This window comes from Lepidochelys olivacea (assembly GCF_965140295.1).
Source record: "Lepidochelys olivacea isolate rLepOli2 genome assembly, chromosome: 15".
In the NCBI taxonomy this organism is placed as follows: domain Eukaryota; kingdom Metazoa; phylum Chordata; order Testudines; family Cheloniidae; genus Lepidochelys; species Lepidochelys olivacea.
The window spans coordinates 35,311,840-35,338,303 of record NC_140425.1 but is presented as its reverse complement, the minus strand read 5'-3'; the positions used below and the strand labels follow the sequence as shown (position 1 = coordinate 35,338,303).

General features: G+C 42.9%; 1 protein-coding gene across 2 annotated transcripts in view; it reads left to right on the top strand.

The window, feature by feature from the left end:
- KREMEN1 (kringle containing transmembrane protein 1) overlaps positions 1–25,541 on the top strand; it is a 150,180-nt gene extending 124,639 nt beyond the window's left edge. For both annotated transcript variants that reach the window (XM_084649363.1, XM_084649362.1), the window contains 4 exons: positions 7,315–7,647; positions 9,640–9,798; positions 10,863–10,947; positions 18,540–25,541. In XM_084649363.1, the coding sequence (XP_084505489.1) occupies positions 7,315–7,647; positions 9,640–9,798; positions 10,863–10,947; positions 18,540–18,702 (740 nt within the window). In that variant the 3' untranslated portion in view covers positions 18,703–25,541. The remainder of the gene's footprint in view (positions 1–7,314; positions 7,648–9,639; positions 9,799–10,862; positions 10,948–18,539) is intronic.
- The last annotated feature ends 923 nt before the right edge of the window (positions 25,542–26,464 follow it).

The window sequence follows — 26,464 nt, the reverse complement described above, 5'->3', positions numbered from 1 at the left end:
AGCCAGGCTTTGTCAAGCCAGGCCTTAAAAACCTCCAAAGATGGAGATTCCACAACTCCATAGGTAACCCATTCCAGTGCTTCACCACCCTCCTAGTGAAAGAGTTTTTCCTAATATCCAACCTAGACCTCCCCCACTGCAACTTGAGACCATTACTCCTTGTTCTGTCATCTGCCACCACTGAGAATAGCTTAGCTCCATCCTCTTTGGAACTCCTCTTCAGGTAGTTGAAGGCTGCTATCAAATCCCCCTTCACTCTTCTCTTCTGCAGACTAAATAAGCCCAGTTTCCTCAGGCTCTCCTCATAAGTCATGTACCCCAGCCCCCTAATCATTATCATTGCCATCCACAGGACTCTCTTCAGTTTGTCCACATCCTTTCTGTAGTGGGGGGCCCAAAACTGGATGCAATACTCCAGATGTGGCCTCACCAGTGCCCAATAGAGGGGAATAATCACTTCCCTTGATTTGCTGGCAGTGCTTCTACTAATGCAGCCAAATATGCTGTTAGCCTTCTTGGCAACAAGGGCACACTGTTTACCTATATTCAGCTTCTTGTCCACTGTAATCCCCAGATCCTTTTCTGCAGAACTGCTGCTTTGCCAGTCAGTCTCCAGCCTGTAGCGGTGCATGGGATTCTTCCATCCTAAGTGCAAGACTCTGCACTTGTCCTTGCTGAACCTTATCAGATTTCTTTCGGCCCAATCCTCCAAATTGTCTAGGTCACTCTGGACCCTATCCCTACCCTCCAGTATATCTACCTCTCCCCCGGAGCTTATTGTCATCCACAAACTTGCTGAGGGTGCAATCCATTCCATCATCCAGATCATCTGAACAAAACCAGCCCCAGGACCGATCCCTGGGACACTCTGCTTGATACTGGCTGCCAACTAGACATTGAGCCATTGATCACTACCTGTTGAGCCCGACAATCTAGCCAGCTTTCTATCCACCTTATAGTCCATTCATCCAATCCATATTTCTTTAACTTGCTGGCAAGAATATGGTTGGAGACCGTATCAAAAGCTTTGCTAAAGTCATGGTATATCACGTCTACCGCTTTCCCCATATCCACAGAGCCAGTTATCTCATCATAGAAGTCAATCATAGAATCATAGAATATCAGGGTTGGAAGGGACCTTAGGAGGTCATCTAGTCCAACCCCCTGCTCAAAGCAGGACCAATCCCCAACTAAATCATCCCAGCCAGGGCTTTGTCAAGTCTGACCTTAAAAACTTCAAAGGAAGGAGATTCCACCACCTCCCTAGGTAACGCATTCCAGTGCTTCACCACCCTCCTAGTGAAAAAGTTTTTCCTAATATCCAATCTAAACCTTGAGACCATTACTCCTTGTTCTGAAATCAGCTACCACTGAGAACAGTCTAGATCCATCCTCTTTGGAAGCCCCTTTCAGGTAGTTGAAAGCAGCTATCAAATCCCCCCTCATTCTTCTCTTCCGCAGACTAAACAATCCCAGTTCCCTCAGCTCTCCTCATAAGTCATGTGTTCCAGTTCCCTAATCATTTTTGTTGCCCTCCGCTGGACTCTTTCCAATTTTTCCACATCCTTCTTGTAATGTGGGGCCCAAAACTGGACACAGTACTCCAGATAAAAGAAAAGGAGGACTTGTGGCACCTTAGAGACTAACCAATTTATTAGAGCATAAGCTTTCGTGAGCTACAGCTCACTTCCTCAGATGCATATCGTGGAAACTGCAGCAGGCTTTATATATACACAGAGAATATGAAACAATACCTATTCCCACCCCACTGTCCTGCGGGTAATAGCTTATCTAAAGTGATTTCCAGCACAAATCCAGGTTTTCTCACCCTCCACCCCCCCACATAAATTCACTCTCCTGCTGGTGATAGCCCATCCAAAGTGACCAGATGAGGCCTCACTAATGTCGAATAGAGGGGAACGATCACGACCCTCAATCTGCTGGCAATGCCCCTACATATACATCCCAAAATGCCATTGGCCTTCTTGGCAACAATGGTACACTGTTGACTCATATCCAGCTTCTCATCCACTGTAACCTCTAGGTCCTTTTCTGCAGAACTGCTGCCGAGCCATTCGGTCCCTAGTCTGTAGCGGTGCATGGGATTCTTCCGTCCTAAGTGCAGGACTCTGCACTTGTCCTTGTTGAACCTCATCAGATTTCTTTTGGCCCAATCCTCTAATTTGTCTTGGGCCCTCTGTATCCTATCTCCTCCCAGTTTAGTGTCATCTGCAAACTTGCTGAGGGTGCAATCCACACCATCCTCCAGATCATTTATGAAGATATTGAACAAAACCGGCCCGAGGACTGACCCTTGGGGCACTCCACTTGATACCGGCTGCCAACTAGACATGGAGCCATTGATCACTACCCGTTGAGCCTGACAATCTAGCCAACTTTCTATCCACCAGTCCATTCATCCAGCTCATACTTCTTTAACTTGCTGGCAAGAATACTGTGGGAAACCGTGTTTTTGCTAAAGTCAAGGAACAACATGTCCACTGCTTTCCCCTCATCCACAGAGCCAGTTATCTCATCATAATCAAGTTGGTCAGGCATGACTTGGCCTTGGTGAATCCATGTTGACTGTTCCTGATCATCTTCCTCTCCTCCAAGTGATTCAAAATGGAAGCTAGGGGCGATCTAGCTCCAGAAAGCAAAGATGCTCAGCCATGAGTCAAATATCATGAGTCAGATGGTGACCCCTACAAAATCATGAGATTGGCTCAAATATAATGAGATCTTGTTTTTAAAATTGAATGTGTTTTTGGGTTGTTGTCTGATTTTTGAACTCCCCCTCTCCCTTCAATATGCTCAAGACAATTAGTGTTACCACCTTTCTCATATTTATAGTGAGTGAGACAATTTTGGCACCGGCTGCAGGAACTTTCACTAGAGGATCCAATGCACATTGGGACCTCTTTAAGATAGACAAGTCTTAAGTGTTTAAGTCCATATGAACAGTTAGTCCATGGGTGCTTGCCAGTTACGCATTAACTGTCCATGCAGACCTTGCAACTGTGCACTAAAAGTTCACTAAGGCGCGCTTACACCTAACAACTGTCCTGGGGTTTGCAGGCCTGTCCTACTTTGATCCTCAAAACCTCTTGTCATGATTAAGCAGAATATTTCCTGCATTCAGGATTGGCCATGGTTCCTGGCCAATGGGAGCTGCAGTGGCAGTGCACGCAGCCCATTGGGGCTGGGGGAAGTGCACGCAGCGCCCTGGCTGCCCCTATGCGTAGGAGCCAGAGGGGAGACATGCCACTGCTTCTGGGAGCCACACAGAGCCATGGCACAGAGCGGGGCAAGCCCCAGACCCCGCTCCCCAGCGGGAGCTTGAGGGCCAGATTAAAACGCCTGAAAGGCAGGATGTGGCCCCCGGACCATAGTTTGCCCACTCCTGCTCTGCACACACAGGCAACATCTCCCACATTGCTCAGGCTTAAAACTATTCAGTCTGCTACACCTATTGTTACAAATACAAATAATAAAAATGCAATGGTAAAACAAATATTAACACAACATCTGAATTCACTTCTAAATACAGTGTTTTGCAACTTCAGATCATTCCAACTATTGCATCAGGATCTGTACATCAACTTTTATAATATGTAAATTTTCCCACGCTCACATGGCTCATCAACCTACAATCTTCAGCTCCACAACACAGACAGCTCTAGGAACAACTGCTTTTGTCCTCTAAGTCAGTGGCTCTCAACCTTTCCGGACTACTGTACCCCTTTCAGGAGTCTGATTTGTCTTGCATACCCAAAGTTTCACCCAACTTAAAAACTACTTGCTTACAAAAATCAGACATAAAAATACAGAAGCGTCACTGCACATCATTACTGAAAAAGTGCTTACGTTCTCATTTTTACCATATAATTATAAAATAAATCAATTGGAATATAAATATTATGCTTACATTTCACTGTATAGTCTATACAGCAGTATAAACAAGTCATTGTCTGTATGAAATTTTAGTTTGTACTGACTTCGCTAGTGTTTTTTATGTAGCCTGTTGTAAAACTAGGCAAATAGCTAGATGAGTTGATGTACTCCCTGGGAGACCTCTGTGTTGAGAACCACTGCTCTAAGTGGACCAGCACATACAGGGAGACACATACTTTCTGAAACAGCCATGGAACACTAGGCATCACGACACTTTGGTTTATACTGCGCGCCATGAGAGCACATTGTGGTTACAGACAGCATAGCCAAAAGTAACAACCCCCATTTGGGTCATATGAGTACCTGAACCTGGGATCTCTGGATGTAAAAATGTAAAGAACTACCACTTGATCTAAAGAACCCTTAGAGTGCTCTTAGCATGGTAGTAGTAACAGACTCAAGTTTCTATATGTTTCAGAGTGGTAGCCGTGTTAGGGTTTTTGACGTTTTTTTGTTGAATAATTGAAACTTTTAGGTCTGTAATTGAGTGTCCAGGGAGGTTGAAGTGTTCTCTGACTGGTTTTTGAATGTTATAATTCTTGATGTCTGATTTGTATCCATTTATTCTTGTGCGTAGAGACTGTCCGGTTTGGCCAATGTACATGGCAGGGGGGGCATTGCTGGCACATGATGGTATATATCACATTGGTAGATGAGCCTCTGATAGTGTGGCTTCAAAAACAGACTCTAACAAGAAACTTCAGAACTGGGATTAATTTGCAAACTGGACACCATTAAATTAGGCTTGAATAAAGACTGGGAGTGCATGCATCATTACACAAACTAAAAACTATTTCCCCATGCTAATTTTCCCCCTACTGTTACTCACACCTTCTTGTCTACTGTTTGAAATGAGCCATCCTGATTATCACTACAGAAGTGTTTTTTCCTCCTGCTGATAATAGCGCACCTTAATCAATGAGTCTCATTAGAGTTGGTATGGCAACACCCATTTTTTTCATGTTCTCTGTGTGTATATATCTATATATCTTCCTACTGTATTTTCCACTGCATGCATCTGATGAAGTGGGCTTTAGCCCACAAAAGCCTATGCTCAAATAAGTTTCAATGTGTGGTCTAGCAACTAAGAGGTAACAGAGTCATGGTGGGTTACAGAATCACCTAATTTGATATGTCCCTTGGAAAGAATTTGGCAAAGTGGATGAGACTTGATGCTGTTGCATTAGAGACTCTGTTCTATTTCCAGCTCTACTAGTGACCATGGGTAAGTTCTTGGTTACATGTGTGAGATCTTGTTCATAATATGTGTTGTGAAGGACACAGAAGTATTGTCAGTCAAAGAGCTGGGACTAGAATTCATGGTATCTCGACTTCTAAGTCATTGAACTTTCCATTAGGCTACAGGGCTTTGTATGGAAACGGAGCCCTCCCCCTCCCCACACAGGAATGGAGCTTTTAGTATCATCACGAGACTCTTCGCAAAATCACATTATTCTCAATAAATCTGAGTTGGCTACACTGCTCGGCAGTTTAGTGTTGCGTAGTTCTCTGTTGGGCTGTGCTACCCAGTTGTCCTTTAACATGGAAAATGCCTAATGGCCACAGATTAGAGTTGAGCTAGAGGGGACCAAGGTGACAGTAAGGTTCTATTTTATTAATAGGGTGCAGTATAACACTATTTACATATCTGTCTCCCGGGGGGGGGGTTGTGCGAATTAATTGTTTATACATAGCTTTAAACATGTGAAGACACACACACACACCCCATTAAAAGAATTAGTGTAACTGATAGTAATGTTACCAACAATGCTGGAACAGTATAGCTGAGCTATTTTAAAAATTTTATCTTCTGGTTTTTTTTCCAAAGTGGTATAAGTTGTTGTTGTTGTTAGTCTGAGAGGTCTGATTTCTTAGAAGTACTACAAAATAAAAGTACTTGTGCTAGGGTTGCCAACCCTCCAGGATTGTCCGGGAGTCTCCAAGAATTAAAGATTAATTTTTCATTAAAGATTGTCATGTGATGAAATTTCCAGGAATTGATCCAACCAAAGTTGCCACCATTCACCATCACCACTTTCTGCATAAATGTATTTTTATGTCTCCTCTCCACTCCATGTTCTAAAGGGTTAATCCCTGATGTAAAATCTGACAATAATACCTGATCTTCAAGTTGGCATCAGGACATAATGGCTGAGCTGAGAAGTCTGTCAACAGCCCAAGAAAGGGCATTTGAAAGAACGTAAATCAGAGCCAGAAAGATCATGATTAAGCACTGATGCTCACAGTATACATCAGAAGTGCTGCATTAATATCTTTCAGAGTAACAGCCGTGTTAGTCTGTATTCGCAAAAAGAAAAGGAGTACTTGTGGCACCTTAAAGCCTAACCAATTTATTTGAGCATGAGCTTTCGTGAGCTACAGCTCACTTCATCGGATGCATCCGATGAAGTGAGCTGTAGCTCACGAAAGCTCATGCTCAAATTAATATCTTTGGAAATCAGCCAATACACTGTCCATGGACTCTTTCTGTACAAAATCATGTACCAGCAGATGTATTAGTTTACATAAATGATAGCAGTGAGAAGCAGAGCAGCACTGAACAAAAGATGATAAAGTAGCCTCAAGCATTACTGCATACAAAACATTTGCTGGTATGTTGGAAACATTTCAGCTTCATGGATAAGGTGTTTGCAACGGAGCCTGTGATAGGGCGTTATTCTTAGCCAAGTGATTCCATTTATCCATGTGTCAGACTTACTTATTAATTGTACAAAAACAAAACACTTGAAATTTTAAAACAATTACATAAAAAAGATAAAACTCTGCTAAGAATGCTTTAATTATAGGGAAGTGGAGAAATATCCCATAAGCAAGAGTCATTATTACACGGACTGACCTCACAGGGGTAAGAGGGGAACTGGTGAGGGTTAGTGGTTAGCTCATTATGACCAGATTGTCCCCAGCCCTGGAGGGATGCTCAAGGAAGGAGAGGGCACAAATTGCTGGCTACAATTGTGCACAAGAGCTAGGCACAATTGCAGCCTAAACTGGCATTAGGCTTTCTGAAAGAAATGAGAGAGGTTGATGGCCCCCCACTTTTGCACCATATCCGTGGAGTTGGCCTCCTGTGAAAGAAGTGCACATTGCACCCTGGAAGAGGGTAGCACAATGACCATGCTCCCAGTTACCTATATAAGCATCTTGCTCTGGTCTGAGACATAGTATCTCCTGGGGTTCCCAGCGTCTCCTGCCCCAGTGCAAATCTGTAGCTTAAAGCCATAATTGAGCCCTTGATGTTTGTAGTGTATCAGATTTATTCTTAGATGAAACATGCTCTGGAAGTACAGACTATACAAATTTGATTTTCACTCATTCTTTTTCTTCTCTTTTTCCCCACAGCCCTCATTGGTGCCTGTGGGGGGAACTATACCTCCCCAACATCTGTGATCTATTCTCCAGATTTCCCTGACACCTATGCCACAGGCAGGGTGTGCTACTGGACCATACAAATTCCAGGAGCATCTCAGATCCAGTTCAACTTCATTCTCTTTGACATCAAGGACTCCACAGACATGGTGGAGGTGCTGGATGGCTACACCTACCATGTGCTGGCTCGTTTTGATGGCAGAAACCGGCCTCCCATCTCTTTTAATGTCTCTTTGGATTTTGTCATTTTGTATTTTTTCTCAGATCAAATAAATCAGGCCCAGGGATTTGCTGTCGTGTACAGAGGTAAGAGGCTAACTGCTCCATACCTAGCTCCTGATGGACCATTTTTCTAAGGTGTTTAGGCCACATAGAGACTTGCCCTACAGACACAGCGAAAACACATATTTTAACTCATATCATACATCTAAGGGTCCTCCTTTTTGTGTCGTCAGAGTTCCAGGTGGTAAGGCCTCCCACCCAAACTTCTGTCTTGATTTAGTAGTCTGCCCTTCAGCTGTTTCTCAAATAACTATGGGCTAACCCAAAAGCCCATTCCCCTGGTTCCTCCTCCCCCACACCTGATATGATGGGGCTGAAAGAAAGACTAAAGTTGAAATAAAATGGTGCCAGTAGTCCAGCTGCACCTTCTGTTTTTCCTTAGTGCTTTCTAACTCCCTGTATATTCCACTCAGCCAGAAAGTATCCTGGGATTCTGTGACTGTACCAATTACATTCATGTCATCTTGCTCAGATCATTTTCGTCTTGTCTGTGCTAGAACACTCACCATTGCTCATGCCAGCAAAGCTGGATTGGTGTAAGAAAATTTTAGGGAAAAAGGCATAGGTGCTGGAAGTAGGGGTGCTGGAGGCAATGCGGTACCTGCTGGCTCAGAGTGGCTTCCATCGTTTACAGTTTGATTCAATGGCTCTTAGCACCCCCACTATACAAATTGTTCCAGCACCTCTGGAAAATGATAGTGTAGACACAGACATCTCTTGTATCTTCGGAGTTTCTAATTGTATGTCTTGTAGATAGAACCTGTCTCTCTCCTCAGTGACAGCCAGTAACCAGATGGCCACTCATACTAATTTTATCAGTCCACAATGAAATATCATAGAATGCTTTAACTCTTCAAGCAGTGTGTTGTCCCTAAAACAGACTAACTAGAGCCACCACTTTAAGATTCACTAAGTAACTAGATTTTTAATAGCAAGTAGGCTGTAAAAAAAGAAAACACATGCTAAACAAAAAAAGCGGAATATTTAACTGCAATCCTTAGCATCATCTCCTGAGATTTGGAGAAGCCATTCTGTTGTCCTAATTACAAAACAATGTATATTATCCATCTGAGACACAGTGCAGCTGCTTTTCTCTGATCCTTCAAGATAAGCAAGGTCTCTCTCCTTTTTCTGACACTCCCTGTTGCTTGGTCTCAGTTTATACACTGGTAGAAGAGTCTCCTTTTCAGTATTGTAGGGAGCAAGCGTGAGATAGTATTCTAATAGCTGTGGATCTTCCTGTCTTTTTCTTGGCCAGAGCCTTTTTCTTCAAAACAATTCAATAACCCCAAAGAGGCACCTGGAAAGAGTTTGTTCTTTTCATGTACCTGTGTTTCAATGTGATTATTGGAGAAACTCCCTCTGGAATTATTAGGCTAGATTTGGAGTTGTGCCTCCTGAGAGGCACAGTCTAGAAGGAGAGTCTGTCTGTGCTGGGAGCTGGTATGGCACCTAGGGCTGCTCTAATGTATGGTAGCTTCCCTACAGCTGTTAATGGGTTTCTGTAGAGCCCAGAAGGACTGTATCATTGAGTGCTCATTGCTACCCTCTCTCTCCTACTTTGGGGAGCCCCCTACAGTAGGTGCTGCAAAGGGGGCTGGCACAAGGCTGCATATGCCAGCTTCACATAGCTCCTGTGCTGGAGAAAGTTACCCATGGGCTGTTGCAGCCCTTTTATGGCCCTTATATGCCTCCAAAGCAGAGTATATGGGTTGGGTCCAGAATCTGGCCCATTCTCCTTTATATATGTCTCTATTTATCATCTAAGGTTTTAGAAGGAAAACATGTTGGTCTAGGTCGAATAGAGTTCAATTAACAATTGACATTCAGAAAATCCATGTTGTTTGCATCCTAGTGACTGATAAGACTTTCCTAGCATCAGCCATTAAATAATTGTCTAAGTTCCCAGTTTAAAACAGACAGAGTCACAGTTCTTGTGTAACAAAATACAAAGTCAAAAACTATGCCCAAATAAGTAAATTAAGGTCTTGTTTGTATAACTTCTTGTATTTTCAGCTACCAAAGAAAAGTTACAGCAGGACATTACTACAGTCAATCAGAAATTTACTGAGGTGATAACTGAACAAGCAAATCTCCGCATCAATGCAGCCCAGTCTTCAAAGATACTTTATGTCATCACAACCAGTCCGAGTCATCCCCCTAGCATCATGTCTGGTAATATCCAAAGGGAATTGATGGGCAGAAACAACAGGGAAAATACACTGACATACAGATTATGAAATGACTTTCTTTTTCTTGTCATTCTCTGTGTGCTGCATTAGTGATGTATATTTACTGTACGGTACAGTGCGTTGAACAAATAAGAGTAGGCTAGATCACTAAGAGTGACACGAAGTGGTGCTAAATGCACGTGGGGAGAACCAGAGGGTCATTAGGTGGTTTTACTCTACCTCTGTGCCACCCTGATACTTGAGACTGCTGAGGGCCTCAGAGCTTCTCTAACTTGCATTTTCAAATACAAGACTCTGCCTTGGAGCTCTTCTATCAGCCAGGTTTGCCAGCGCATGTTGCACCATATTGTCTCACCCATGACATGCTCAAGCCTGAGTGTGGAGGAAAGATCAGGAGGCACTTGGGCTGCACTAGTTTAGAACTCGTTTGTACTAAGAGAATCTTCAGCTGCTGCTTCAAGGCATCTTTGAATCCCCTTTGTGCTGCTGGAATGACAAAGGGAACTAAAGAGGGGGGTCAAGGATCTGGTGCAATGTCCAACAGCCTACAGTCTAAAGGAATGCAATGACACAGAACAGGACAGTACAACGCAGATCAAACACTGAGCAGAATCTGCAATGGGAAGAGAACAGGGCAAATACTGATGTGAGATCACCCAATCTCCTTGCAAATGGAGAATTGTTTATGTACATTCCCATAAGCTTTGTTCAGTTTATTTTTAAAATTCCCTAGGAATGTGCTTCCATCTTTTTCAAAGATGGACAATTGCACAGCTTTAAAATCTCTGTAAGGAAATAGTTCCTGGTATTTACTCTGAAGTTTGAAATTTTATAACGAACTATCTTGCACTGGCCAAGTGGGGATGGACTAATTGGAATGTAAAAGATCTCTTTCAGCTTCAGTTGCTCTAATTTAAACATCGGTTGAAATGGAAGCTTTCAATTGAGTGTTCAAGAGAAAGTGTGTTAAAACAGAAAGCACATACACTATTTTAAAACTATAAGCAAATTAATGTGCTAGAAGATATGCCTTTTTCTTTTCCACAGAGTGGACAGTATATGGCCTCACAGCTCTCTTCATCATAACTGTCTCAGCCATATTGGCAAAGATACTTCTGCATTACATAATGAAGTAAGTATAGGATTAAGTTTTCCTGAGTGTACGTGGGACATACAGATTCAGGCCCACATGTGGAATTCTTTGTGTCCTGGAGGGAACCGCTCTCACCTTTTTATACTGTGTGACTAGTTATGTTCAATAACATGGGTTATATGTTATTTTCAATGCCTCTTCAATCACTTGCCAGATAAAGCACATCTCTACCTTTCCACTCTTTGTAGAATGAAATTTGCAATTGGAGGATCCCTTTTGTTTTTATTTTATGGACATTCATGTTACCAGGGGTGAGAGGGTTCTCATACAGACTAAAATTACAGAGGAGAAGAAATTAAACAAAGATTTTCAGCATTGTTGGGAGGAAGGCTGATTATTTTAATATTTAATGCAAAAAGTATTAATGAAATGTTAAAGAGCAGCCCATTCTGTCAGTGATGAATCAGCTAGTCTATATTCTTTCTCTCTTCTTTACGCATTCCAATTTTTCAGCAGCAGAGAGCCACAAAAGTGATTCAAAGTCTCGAAAATTTGTGTTAGCAAGAGATTTAAGATGCTCAATCTTTTTACCTAATTGACAGAGAAGGTTAAGCGGTGACTTAATTTTAGTCTACAATTACCTACACATGGAAGACATTTCTGATACTAGACTGCTCTTTAAATATAACAGAAAAAGGCAAAACAAAATCCAATAGTTGGAAGCTGAAACTAGACACATTCAGACTAGAAATAAGGTCTAATTCCATAACAGTGAGGGTAATTAACCATTAGAACAACCTATCTAGGGACATTGTGGATTCTCCATCATTTGAAGACTTTAAATAAAGATTTTATGTCTGCCAAAAGATATTAATAAATGCATACTCAGAGCCATCAATTTTAAGGCTAGCAGGGCCATTGTGAGATAATCTAATCTGAACCCCTGTATAACATAGGCCACAGAACTTCTCTGAATTAATTTGTGTATGAATTAGAGCATATCATGCTTTTAAAATTGCCAGTGAGGGAGACACCACCACAGCTGATAAATTGTTCCAATTAATTACCCTCACTGTTAAAAATGTACACCTTATTTCAGTCTGAATTTTTCTGGCTTCAACTTTCAGCCATTCATAGATTCTAAGGCCAGAAGGGACCATTATGATCATCTCATCTGACCCTAGTATAACACAGACCAGAGAACTGCTCCAAAATAATTCCTAGAGCAGATCTTTTAGAGAAAACATCCAATCTGGATTTTAAAATTGTCAGTAAGGCAGATACCACCATGATAAATTGTGTCCTTGGTAAATTGTGTCAGTTAATGATGAAGTACTCTCACTGTTAAAAATATACACCTTATTTCCATTCTGAATTTGTCAAACTTCAACTTCCAGCCATTGGATTGTGTTATACCTTTCTCTGATAGACTGAAGAGTCCATTGTTAAATATTTGTTCCCCATGTAGATACTTATACACTGTAATCAAATCACCCCTTAATCTTCTCTTTGATAAACTCAATATATTGAGATCCTTGAGTCTTTCACTATAAGGCATGTTTTCCAATCTTTTGAGCATTCTTAGGGCTCTTCTCTGAGCCCTTCTCAAGTATTTCCAACATCCTTCCTGAATGGTGGGCACCAGATCTGGACACAACCTTCGAGCAGCGGTTGCACCAGTATCAAATACAGAGGTGAAATAACCTTCCTCCTCCTATTTGAGGTTCCCAATTTATGCATCCCAGGATTGCATTATCTCTTTTGGCAACAGCATGACATTGGAGCTCATAGAATCATAGAAATGTAGGACTGGTCATCTAGTCCAATCCCCTGCACTGAGGCAGAACTAAGTATTATCTAGACATTCCCTGACAGGTGTTTGTCTAACCTGTTCTTAAAAAACCTCCAGTGATGGAGATTCCACAACCTCACTTGGTAATTTGTACTGGACAGGTAGGAAGTTTTTCCTAATGTCTAAACTAAATCTGGTGCTGCAATTTAAACGCATTACTACTTGTCTTGTCCTCAGCAGCAAAGGAGAACAATTTTCACCCTTGTCTTTATAACAACCTTTCATGTACTTGAAGACTGTAATGTCTCCCCTCAGTCTTCTTTTCTCCAGCATGAAACAAGCCCAATTTTTTTCAATCTTTCCTCGTAGGTCATGTTTTCCAAACCTTTAATCATTTTTGTTGTTCTCTTCTGGACTCTCTGTAATTTGCCCACATTTTCCTGAAGTGTGGTACACAGAATTGGACACAGTATTCCAGATGAGGCCTTATCAGTGCTGAGTAGAGTGAAATAATTACTTCTTGTGTCTCACTCTTTTTTTTTTTTTTGCAACAGGATTATGTTGTTGACCCCATATCCTTTTCTGCAGTACTCCATCATAGGTAGTCATTATCTATTTTGTAGCTGTGCAGTTGATTATGCCCAACCAAGTATAGTACTTTGTATTTGTCCTTATTGAATTTCATCCTATTTAACTCAGACTCTTTCTCCAGTTTGTCAAGTTCATTTTGAATTTTAATCCTGTCCTCCAAAGCATTTGCAATCCCTCCCAGATTAGTATCATTCACAAACTTTATAAGTATACTCTATATGCCATTATCCAAATCATTTATGAAGATATGCAGTAGAACTGGACTCAGGACTGATCCCTGTGGGACCCCACTTGATGTACCTTCTAGCTTGATTGTGAGCCAATGATAACTACTCTCTGAGCACAGTTTTCCAGCCAGTTCTGTACTCCTTATTGTAGCTCCATTTAGGATGTATTTTTCTTGTATGTTTACGAGAAGGTCATGTGAGACCGTATCAAAAGCATTACTAAAGTCAAGCTATATCACTTCCACTGCTTCCCCCTATTGACAAGACTTGTTACCCTGTCAAAGAAGGATATTAGGTTGGTTTGATATGATTTGTTCTTGACAAATCCATGTTGACTGCTACTTATTATCTTCTAAGTGCTTACAAGTTGATTTTTTTTATTCTTTTCTCCATTATCTTTCTGGTACCGAAGTTACGCTGACTGGTCTATAATTCTCTGGGTTGTTCTTATTCCCTTTTTTGTAGAAAGGTACTATATTTGTCCCTTTTCCAGCCCTCTGGTATGTCTCCCATCCTCCAAGCATTCTCAAAGATCATCACTAATGGCTCAGAGATCTCTTCAGTTAGTTCCTTAAGTATTCTAGGACATATTTCATCAGACCCTACTGATGTGAAGACATCTAACTTTTTTGAGTCATTCTTAACTCGTTCTTTTCTTATTTTAGCCTCAGATCCTCTTGCTTCCCACATATTTGTAAAATGCTCTGTAACCATTTTTTATCCCTAGTTTATTTAATCTCATTTTGTACCTTGGCCTTTCTAATTTTGTTCTTACATGCTTGTGTTGATTTTTAAAATATATTCATCTTTTGTCATTTGACCTATGACTCTTTTTTGAGTCTCAGATCATTGAAGATCTCTTGGCTAAGCCAGGGTGACCTCTTACCATACTTTTTATCTTTTCTACACATTGGAATAATTTGCTCTTGTGCCCTTAATAATGTCTCTTTAAAAAACTGCCAGCTCTCCTGAACTCTTTTTTCCCTTAGACTTGCTTCCCACAGGATCTTACCTACCAATTGTCTGAGTTTGCTAAAGTCTGCCTTCAAGTCCATTGCCTTTATTCTGCTGTTTTCCCTCCTATTATTCCTTAGAATCTTGAACTCTATCATTTCATGGTCACCTTCATCCAAGCTGTCTTCCACTTTCAGGTTCTTAACTAGTTCCTCCCTGTTTGTCAGAATTAAATGCAGAATATCCTCTCCTCTAGTCTTTCTCTCTACCTTCTATAATAAAAGTTGTCTCCAATGCATTTCAAGAACTTGTTGGATAATCTGTGCCCTACTGTATTATCATCATGTTCAGCTGATTATCCACCACAATCCTCAAGTTTTTTTCAAAATCACTGAAGTCTTCCTACTGGGTAGTGGTCATTGTAGAAGAAGGAGCGCTCTTTGTTTGTGTTCTCACTAGCAACAGAGGCATGAAAACCATTAGTGCACCAGGCTGAGAACATGGTTATTATTTCTGATCACCATTCAGGATTGATGCAAAGATTTTTTTATGCCTAAAAGAAACTATTACAATCATCTAGTCTGTCCTCCTGAAGAACACAGGCCATAGAATTTTGTCCATTAATTCCTGCATCAAGTCTATAATTTATGGCTTAACTAGAATATACCTTTTAGAAAGACAGCTGGTCTTGAGCTGAAGACTTCAAAGTGAGCAAGGGTTTGCTACATACCTGGTTAATCTGCTGTGATTGTTAATTACCCTTTTGGTTAAAAATGTGCACCTTATTTCTGAGTTTTAACTTTTCTAGGTTCAAATTTCAGCCATTGGTCCTTTTTATGCTTATGTCAGCTAGATTAAAGAGGCCTCCACTGTCTGATACATTCTACATATGTAGGTAGAAATAGATTGCAATCAAGTCACCTCTTAAACTTCTCTTCAGTGAGCTAAACAGATTGATCTTAACTTTCTCACCATAACGTGTGTTTTTCCAGAGCTCAAATCAATCCTGTAGCACTTCGTTGAATCTTCTCCAATTTTTCAACATCCTTTTTCAATGTGTAGCAACCAGAACTGAACACAGAATTCCAGTTGCGGTCCTACCAAACCATGAAGCGATGTTATCCCTTCCCTACTCCCATTTGATATTCCTCTGTTTATACAGTCAAAACTCATGGTAACTTTTTTAGTCACAAGTATCATACTGAGAGTATTTTTAACTAGTCATTTATCATAACTCCAATGTTCTTTATGGACCCACCATCCCGTAAATATGTCCTATATCTTTTGTTCCTAGATATATAGAATCATAGAATATCAGGGTTGGAAGGGACCCCAGAAGGTCATCTAGTCCAACCCTCTGCTCGAAGCAGGACCAATTCCCAGTTAAATCATCCCAGCCAGGGCTTTGTCAAGCCTGACCTTAAAAACCTCTAAGGAAGGAGATTCTACCACCTCCCTAGGTAACGCATTCCAGTGTTTCACCACCCTCTTAGTGAAAAAGTTTTTCCTAATATCCAATCTAAACCTCCCCCACTGCAACTTGAGACCATTACTCCTCGTTCTGTCATCTGCTACCATTGAGAACAGTCTAGAGCCATCCTCTTTGGAACCCCCTTTCAGGTAGTTGAAAGCAGCTATCAAATCCCCCCTCATTCTTCTCTTCTGCAGGCTAAACAATCCCAGCTCCCTCAGCCTCTCCTCATAACTCATGTGTTCCAGACCCCTAATCATTTTTGTTGCCCTTCGCTGGACTCTCTCCAATTTATCCACATCCTTCTTGAAGTGTGGGGCCCAAAACTGGACACAGTACTCCAGATGAGGCCTCACCAATGTCGAATAGAGGGGAACGATCACGTCCCTCGATCTGCTCGCTATGCCCCTACTTATACATCCCAAAATGCCATTGGCCTTCTTGGCAACAAGGGCACACTGCTGACTCATATCCAGCTTCTCGTCCACTGTAACCCCTAGGTCCTTTTCTGCAGAACTGCTGCCTAGCCATTCGGTCCCTAGTCTGTAGCTGTGCATTGGGTTCTTCCGTCCTAAGTGCAGGACCCTGCACTTATCCTTATTGAACCTCATCAGATTCCTTTTGGCCCAATCTTCCAATTGGTCTAGGTCCTTCTGTATCCTATCCCTCCCCTCCAGCGTATCTACCACTCCTCCCAGTTTAGTATCATCCGCAAATTTGCTGAGAGTGCAATCCACACCATACTCCAGATCATTTATGAAGATATTGAATAAAACCGGCCCCAGGACCGACCCTTGGGGCACTCCACTTGATACCGGCTGCCAACTAGACATGGAGCCATTGATCACTACCCGTTGAGCCCGACAATTTAGCCAGCTTTCTACCCACCTTATAGTGCATTCATCCAGCCCATACTTCCTTAACTTGCTGACAAGAATACTATGGGAGACCGTGTCAAAAGCTTTGCTAAAGTCAAGAAACAATACATCCACTGCTTTCCCTTCATCCACAGAACCAGTAATCTCATCATAAAAGGCGATTAGATTAGTCAGGCATGACCTTCCCTTGGTGAATCCATGCTGGCTGTTCCTGATCACTTTCCTCTCATGCAAGTGCTTCAGGATTGATTCTTTGAGGACCTGCTCCATGATTTTTCCAGGGACTGAGGTGAGGCTGACTGGCCTGTAGTTCCCAGGATCTTCCTTCTTCCCTTTTTTAAAGATTGGCACTACATTAGCCTTTTTCCAGTCATCCGGGACTTCCCCGGTTCGCCACGAGTTTTCAAAGATAATGGCCAGTGGCTCTGCAATCACAGCCGCCAATTCCTTCAGCACTCTCGGATGCAACTCGTCCGGCCCCATGGACTTGTGCACGTCCAGCTTTTCTAAATATGACCTTGTATTTGGCTGTATTAAAATAGGAAAGTCCTATGTGTCTCAGAAGCAACATGAAAATTTTTCAATTGCAGTTTGCTTTATGTGCTCTCATCATCACTTTGCGAAAGCAACACCTGTCCTTATGCCAATGAGGCACAATTGTTTTAATTTACCTTTTGTTAGGGTTCACTACCACTTGCAGCTAGTACAAAAAACAGATTGGAGCACCGAGGATCACAAGGTACTACCCTTTTTACATTATCTGCCTGTACAGTGGCAGACTGATGTTTTAAGTTTGCATGGTTAGCCTTTAATATGTGACTTCCTACCTGAGCCTCATCCTGAGGTATTAGCACTCTGACACCTTATTGATAGGCGTTCTACTTTTGCACATGGATCACTGGATGACTACACTTTGGCTGTGGCAGCTCATGGCATGTAGAATTTATTCTACAGTCCAGAAAGGATCTGTAAACACATGTTTTTTAAGAGGCATTTTCGTTACTAACATTGATTAGCTCCTGAACAGAACCCTCTCCCCATTTTTAAATACTCCCAAAATAGCTAGTCTTTTAGCAATTTTATAGTGTTGTTTTAATGGTGCTTTAATTATACTTCAGATTGTTGTTTAGTAATAATGCAGCATGGTCAAGTGGACAAAGCATTGGCTTAGGACTCAGAAGATCTGGGTTCTTTTCCCAGCTCTGCCAATGACTTGCTGTGACCTTTTCAAAAAGAAAAGGAGTACTTGTGGCACCTTAGAGACTAACCAATTTATTTGAGCATGAGCTTTCGTGAGCTACAGCTCACTTCATCGGAAGCTCATGACATCATGACACTTCATCACATCACGAAAGCTCATGCTCAAATAAATTGGTTAGTCTCTAAGGTGCCACAAGTACTCCTTTTCTTTTTGCGAATACAGACTAACACGGCTGTTACTCTGAAACCTGTGACCTTTTCATATCACTTCTTTGTGCCTTCTGTTTCGCCTCTCATCCTGTTCTGTCTAGTTTATTTAGATTGTAAACCATATGGGGCAGGGATGGTTTCTTACTATGTGGTGTAGAGTGCCTAGCATAATGCTGCCCCAGTCTTATCTGGGGCCTGCAGACATACTGTAATACAAATAATATAATAGTGGTAATAAAATAAATAGCAGCTCGCCAAACAATTTAGCATGTTATTAAAACTATAATTGTAAAATAACTGTTTCTTAGATCTCATCAGGCACCTTCTTCAGCTGAGATAGGGGATTCTCACCAAGCAACTACTGCAGGAGAGATCTGGAGTATTTTTTACAAGCCATCCACCTCCATCTCCATCTTCAAGAAAAAATTTAAGAGCCAACAAGATGATTGCAACCTCCTTGTGGGACACTAAAGTGACAGTCACGCCATGAGACACATTATTCTCCTGCAGTTCAAAGTGTATTGGGGATAATCTTTTTCCTCTTTCTCCTTGTTTTCCAAAGGATCTGGACAGACCATTTCTGGAGTTCCATGGTGCACACCAGACATGGGAAAACCAGCTGCTATAACCATTTTGAAGTATCTGGAGCTTGTCAGCTCTCTCATCCTTCTAAATATGGTCTTAAACCACTTCGCTTAAAATAAAAACAGAATCTCTAAAACAGTAGGTGTCCTGCACACCCACAAAATGAGATGAATGTGAGAACCCTGTGGAGATCGGGACTTTGGGTCTGCTTTGACTGCTGTAATAGTTTAGGTCATTTTAAGCACAAATATAAATGACACCATCTTTTCAGCTGCTGCAGCAACACGTGTTGAGTTGCCTCTGCTGTAGATGTTTCTAGCTGGCAATGTACAAAGGTGAGGGAGTCACAGACTTTGAGAAGGTATCTGCCTCATAGCCAATGTTCTGCTATTTTTGGATGGCCTCTTTTCAGAAGTACAAATATAGAGAACCAATCAGATCTTAAAGGTAAAATTGGGAGAAAAATGCTCAACAAAGCCTGAGCTACAAACAAATTAAATAGGTGGTGCTCATTGGTTCAGAGTCGACATGGGATGCTTAGAGTTTAAAGTTTGTGTGTCCAAGCCACAACGCCTACTAAGTGTTTTCTAAGAGGTCACTTGTAGTAGCAAGAGACATGTCATGACAAACCTATACCATTCTTATGCCCTGCATCGAGTCTGGATGTGAACATAGGGCTGCCTACCAAAGCAATGACATTTTCAGTCAAACTGTTAAGCCAGCGAGCTTCAGATGGTAAGGCTGACAATCAAGATTCCCTACAACAAAAGTTAAAGATATCACTGACAGAAGCAAAAGGTGGGGATGACACAATGGAGCTGTAATAGTTGGTAAATGACTGCATGGCATTATCAGTATCAATTGACAAGAAGGTTGGAAGGAACAGGAACAGCAAGGGATATAAGCATAGTCAATCACACCGCCAAAAGCCACTAATAAGGGGCAGCAAAGTGTGCAAGTGTGTCTCAGAAGTCCTGAACATGAACTATCTTGGCCTCTCCTGTAGGGGAGACAATTGCCAAAAATCTAATATGGCAGTGACACAGACATAGCGAATGCTAGTATAAGCACGTCTTTGATACATGCTTACCAAGGGAGGTGGTGGAATCTCCTTCCCTAGAAGTTTTTAAGGTCAGGCTTGACAAAGCCCTGGCTGGGATGAGTTCGTCAGGGATCGGTCCTGCTTTGAGCAGGGGGTTGGACTAGATGACCTCCTGAGGTCCCTTCCAACCCTGATAGTCTATGATTCTATGATTCACACACACACGTGTGCACACACACACACACACACGCTTAGAAAGCTGTGAATTTAGGAGAGCCCTGTAATCCCTGGGATGTTCATACACGTGTCTAGAACCCTAATCCCAGGGTACCGTGGTGGGGACATGTTTGTGGGTGAGAGATGTGTAACCATGAAATGCTCCCAGGCAGCGGTTTGGGGGCCGGGGGTGGGGGTGGCATGTGTATGTGTGAGAGAGAGAGGTGACCAAGTAGAAATGTATGTGACAGAGAGACAAACCTGCTGTCCTCATGATGCCTGAATGTGTGTGTCCATCTGTAACCTCTGGGACATTTGCACTGCAACATGAGGGTTGGTAGGGTGTGTTTAACCTGGAGTGTTCTGTAGGTTTACGCATTATAAATGCTTCAGCAACTCGTATGCCATTTAAAAAGGAAGTTGCTGCAATGAGAGCGGCTGAAACAAGCAGCAATAGTTTCCACAGCTCAGGGCCTGAGCCTCCCCCACATTCCCATGCTAGTGTCTGGACAGCAGGCTTCACTTCCCTGCACAAGGGACGCTTTGATGCTTCCAGCCTTTGCACCTGTTTCTATTGTGACCTCAACATCATATTTCAAGTGCACAACATACTTCCCAGCAATCATGAGGCCAGGATTAGGATAGTGGCAGCCAATCCTTACCCCAAGGCTAAATCAAGCTGCCTTGCTGTGCATTCCAGACTACAGGACTACACAAGGAAGTGGTGGGACAGCTGGATTTTGTCTCCATTCAGAGGTGACAGCGTATAAATGTGAGTAATCAAAGCGAAGAAAAGCTCCAGTTAGGCAACAGAATGAGGAAGAGAAACACTGGAGACAAACACCAACACCTCAGGAAGTCTACACAAACAAAGCAAAATTGAGGCCAAGACAAGTGACAGCTGCTGCTTTCAGTTAAAGGTGGTTTTGAATGTTCTTGCCAACAATATCAAGGCCAAGAGTGTTCTCACTCCAATCTTTTTGATCCAGGAGAGGGGATTACACAAGTCCAGCTGTCTTCATACCCTGCAGTGTTGGAGAAAGTATCTTGTTCCGGAAGTCTTTGGACCTGTATCAACATATGCTCACCCTCCACCCCAGGCTGCCATAGAAACCATGTTCTAAGCTCAGAACCAGGTGACTGACAAAGACATGGCCAAGAATAATCTTCAGGATAGTTACAGAAGGGACACTGGGTTTCTCACTAGAACAGCCGGTATGATACTTTCATACGAACAAGAGCTTAAAACCAGCCTGTGTCCTCTTAATAATAAGGCTCTTTTGTGGAATCATTAGTTACATGGTTTCCTACACTATGGAAAGTCTGAACATGGCAGGGCAGAGCCTCAACAAGTGTGTTACCATAGCTCTATTGACTACAGTGACTCTATGAAAATTTACAGGAGCTGAAAGAGGGGGCTTATTTCACTAAGAGTTCTGCGCTGGCCAGCCTTGCCTTGGGTAATTAATTTTGATCTTCTGCTTCCAAACAGAGCAATGTGGACCTAAGGACTTTAGTATATGGTGGAAACAAGCCTTTCCCCATTTGTGCATTCCCAAAAATATTTTCAAACTGCTGCATCATTGTATGGGCCAGAATGTATGAGTAGACTCATGCAGCAACAAATGCAAAGCCAAGAAAGAGTGTTTTTCCCTGTGAGTATCATACTGCAAGCCAAATAATATGACACGTCTCCTACTACCTTGAGGTACCAATACACTTACAAGGAGGGAAAAAAAACAACTCAAAATACCCCCAAAAGAAACTGTGACTCACAACGGTGAAGGCTGTTGAACAAACAGCTGCTCAAACTGAAACAGAATTCAGTGAGGCCCTTTTAAATGAATCTCCAGTTAGAAGAAAAGAATAATTGCTCCAAGCTTCACAAAAATAAAATATCATAAAAATTGACATGTTCACAGATGGTCCCTTAAAAAGAATTTTTATCTGCATCTACTGACTGCTGCAAAAAGGCAGCCTGCAGAGAGAGATGGTGAACAGGGATGGCAAGAGATCACCTAATCAAACCAGAAGGTACTGTAATTAGGAAAAAAAGCTGAAGTCCCAGACAGGCTGATGCTCTCAGGCTTATATTAGAGGGATGGGGAAAAGAAAGGATCAGTTGTGCCACTCAGGGCTTCCAAGTGAATGTTTGGGTTTTTCTTCTTTTTTTAAAATTAATGAAGCTACTGAGCATTTGTTCAGATCTCCAGGGACTGGGCGTGTGGGAGAATAGGACTATAGACCTGCAGAAAGCCAGAAAAATGGTGTGCACTTAAACCTGAAGTCCCAGCCCTAGCTCTTCTACACTGGCTGTTAGTTTAGGTGCCCACTTATGGGGACTGCTGTCTTGGCATACTTTATGCCCTTGATGTAATCATCTGAGGAACAGAGACAATATGCTGGAGAGCCCTGCAACATCAGCCAAAAAGGAAAACTTAAACTGGAAGGTAAGGGGATTTCAGAAATATGGTTTTGCCAATTTCATCTACTTCACCGACCTGGCAAAGCCAAACTGGTTTCTGTCTCTGATCTGATGCTGTTGGGCATGCACAGCACTTTGTATCAGTGCTTTTGCCATGGGTAGGAAGGTTCCTCTTGAACAGATTCACAGCAAAACAATGGAGTTTCTCCTCATCCCTAATTCCAGCCAAGATAATTTGTTTCCTATCACATCTTAGTATAGAACAATACTGGAGAGTAAAGAAGTAGAAGGTAAAGCTAGTGACCCAGATGTTACAGGTGTAAGTAGGTCATGCAGAAGCTCCATTTTCTTGTTTTAGCAAATACTCTTGAGCAGTTAAAAATACTGATCTATGATAATCAATATTTCCTTCCACATGGAAAGTGCTTCAGAGGCAAGCTTTTTCTTTTCTTTTATTCTGAACAAGTGTACCAATTTCAAGTGGTTTTTTTAAACCTTGGTTTACATATTTTTCTCCCCCCATCAGTCTAGTTTCTCATTATTAAGATGCTTCGTATACTCCCCCCCTCACCACCACTTCCCTAAGGTTCCTGTCCTGATTTTCAAAGCACTGCATAAAGTTGCTCTCAGCAATTTGACAGACCATCTCTCTCTCTCTTTTTCTCCATAACCATGACTTCCCAAGCACAGAAGGGAAGGCTATGACAGTGGCACAAGTGGTAGTGAGCCAAAGACAGGAAGAGCCAGTGAAGATGACTGCCTGTGGATGCTGTGAGATATGCGTTTTTCTGGAGCGGGTACCTGAAAAGTGCTTTGTTTGTATGTAGTGCTGCCAGATAGAACTGATGGCAGAGAAGATCTGCAGTTTGGAGCAGCAGCTTGAAGCTGTGGTTGAATTCAGAAGGGGGAAGAACTGTGAGGGTTGCTCGCTGGATGAAGCAAATGGGCTGTGGAAGCATGTGACTGAGCACAAGGCAGAGGAAAAGCCTGGCTACTGCAAGAGAACTAGAACTGAGGAACAGGTTCAGTGACTTGGGAAGTGATGGGGAGAGGCAAGTAGTTAAAGGAGATGGGCAGAGATGAGTGGCTAATCGTACAAGAAGAGGGGAAGAGCCAACGTAAATAGCCAGAGTTGGGAGCCCCAAGGGGATAGAGGCTGACTCACAGAAGATTGCAAGTGAGACCAGAAGACTTGCAGCCACAAAGAATGGAAGGGTGAAGGCCTGTGATTTGCACCAGCACGAGGAAGATTAGTGGGGCCTCCCTACGAAGAAGAACCAATCTGTCTCCAGAGTGGATCTGAAGAACAGATGGATATCTTGTCTGTGAGGAGCTGAGATACAAGGTATGGGAAAAAATCCATGATTGTCCTGCACGTGGGAACAAATTATACTATTCAATTCTTGCTGGACACATCAAAGACGACTAAGCCAGGCTGGGGAAGATGCTTAAAGAAAGGCCACTCAGGTGTCTCCAGAGAAGGAGGGCAAAGGCCAGGCATAATGATTATCAGGTGGCTCCTGAAATGGCACTAGAAGGAGGGCATTGGGCTGTCTGACCATTGAGAGCCATTCATGGGCAGAGGCCTGTCCTCATAGGATGAACTTCACCTGAGTAGGGTGGGTGATTGACTTCTGGGATGGAGGCTGGCACAACTTATTAAAAGAGCTTGAACCTAGGACTCTGGGGGAGACGGTTGGGAGATGCTCATGTAACCACCATGCTTGATTCTAATATTGAGCAGGACTAAAATCAAGTAAAAGTGGACACAGCAGTAGAGAAAGCAACAACAGAGGACAGGAGAATGGACAATAAGCAGAAAGACAGTGCCCATAAAATGACAGTAACAGTCAGGTAAGGTACTATTGTCAGTAAAATGCCTGTGCCTAATAGAGCAAGGAAGCTGGGTGATGTCAAGCAGAAACAACTAAAAAGTCTGCACACTCATTATTCCTGGGGGAATTCTGCGCCACTCTGTGAATGCATAATTAATGAGTGATGCATATTTTTAATTTTTTGCACAGAAAAAACTTCTGCTGAAAAGTTGCTTCAGTTCCTCTTTTTGCCCACCAGAGGGCGCAGTGGCAATAGAACACAGCAGCAGCTCCCAGCAGAAAATAACTTCTGCAGTTCTACCTTTTTCCCCAGGAGAGGGCTGTCTGGCACACAACAGCAGCTCCTGACCAGCAAGGGAAAAGAAAGAGCCTACCTTCTCCACAGTGCCTGTTGGGCCAGGTCAGGCGACAGGGACTATGGGGAGACAGCCAACATGGGAGTACTGTGGGAGTCAGACAGGGCTCATAAAGGCTAGTGGGGGAGGACAGACTGGGGCAGGGGATGCATGGGAGTGGAGGTTCATGGCCACAGGGGGGAGGGAGGTGCAGGGCCAGATGGTGATGTGGGAGGGGGATGCAGAGCCACATAGGGATGGGTGAGTGGCTGAGTGGGGCCACAGAGACTCATGGGGACAGGGGGAGGGATGCAGGGCCACATAGGGAAGGGAGATGGCTGAGTGAGGGCACAGAGACACAGGGGGAAAGGGTGCAGGGCCACATGGCGAGTGGGTGTCTGAATGGAGATGGAGGGACACATGTGGACAGGGCGTGCAAGAACACATGGGGAGTGGGTGTCTGAATTAGGGGTGGAGGGACACATGTGCCTGCCTGAATGGTAGAGGCTAGGGGGTCAGCCAAGGTCTGCATGGAGGAAGCTCCCTAATAGTCCCTCCCCCCAAAACCTGTTCCATATTTTTCCCACCCATACACCACAAACCTCCAAGTTCACACCCAGGTGCCTTCCCAGCAATTATTTCTCTCTCCCTCAGCTCCTCCGTTACTCCTGACTCCCCCTCCCCTCACAGCCTTTGCACTGCTTCTGGAGCGTGTGGAAAATATGGTTCTGTATTGTAGTTTAAATGAATTATTACTCAGAGTTCTGTATTAATATGCCTCGTAAGGAATCTATTGATCAAAAAACATTTTCTGAATCTTTTCTGTTGTCTGTATTGTTACAGACATACTTGCTGACAAGTATTTTGAAATAAATAATGTAATCAAAATAAAACCAAAATAATTGAAACTGGTGTGATTATATTATGTTATTTTGACAACTAAAATATGTAGAGTTTTGCAGACTTTGAAAATATTGTATGCAGAATTTTTTATTTTTTGGCACAGAATTCCCCCAAAAGTAACTAATTCAAGAAGCCTGGGTAACAAAATGGAGCACTAGAACTACTGTGCAGGACATGAAACCTAATATTAAAGGTGCAGGACATGAAACCTAATATTAAAGGGATGACAGAAACATGGTGGACATGACTGGCGTACAAGTAGTGGCGGCTATGTGCTGTGCAGGAAAGACCTAAATAAAGGTAAAGGTGGTGGAGTAGCATTTACTCCTGAGGGGATTCTGCACCAAAATATAAATATTATGCATACAGTATTTTAAAATTGTGCTAATTATTTGTCAATTAATAAATGTGGAGGTTCCAGCATGGCAGTGGGGCACACAAGCCACTGACTGCACAGGGCTGAGTGTGGGGGGGAGCCAGGTGTGGGGTGAGAGGGTTCTGTGTGGGGCAAGCTGGGTGCAGGTGGCTCAGTGGGGGTGGCCAGGTGTGGGGGGTATCTGGATGCATAGGGGTTTGTTGGGGGGGTTCTAGGTGCAGGGACGCTGCAGGGGAGTCCAGGTAAAGGTGGTTGGGGCTCAGCAAGGGGGGGGGGTCTGGGTGTGGGAGAATGGGACTCAGATGGGGGGGGTCTGGGTGGCTCAGCGGGGGGGTCTGTTTGCAGCTGGTTAAGATTCATTGGGGTGGGGGTTTAAGTGCAGGGGGGGCTCATCAGGGAGGGGCCAACTGCAGGGGGGTGAAACTGGGAGGGGGTTTGGTTGTGCAGGGATAAGCTCAGTGGAGGTAGGATGCAGGCAGTGGGGCTCAGCAGGGTGGGGTTTGGGTGCAGAGGGCT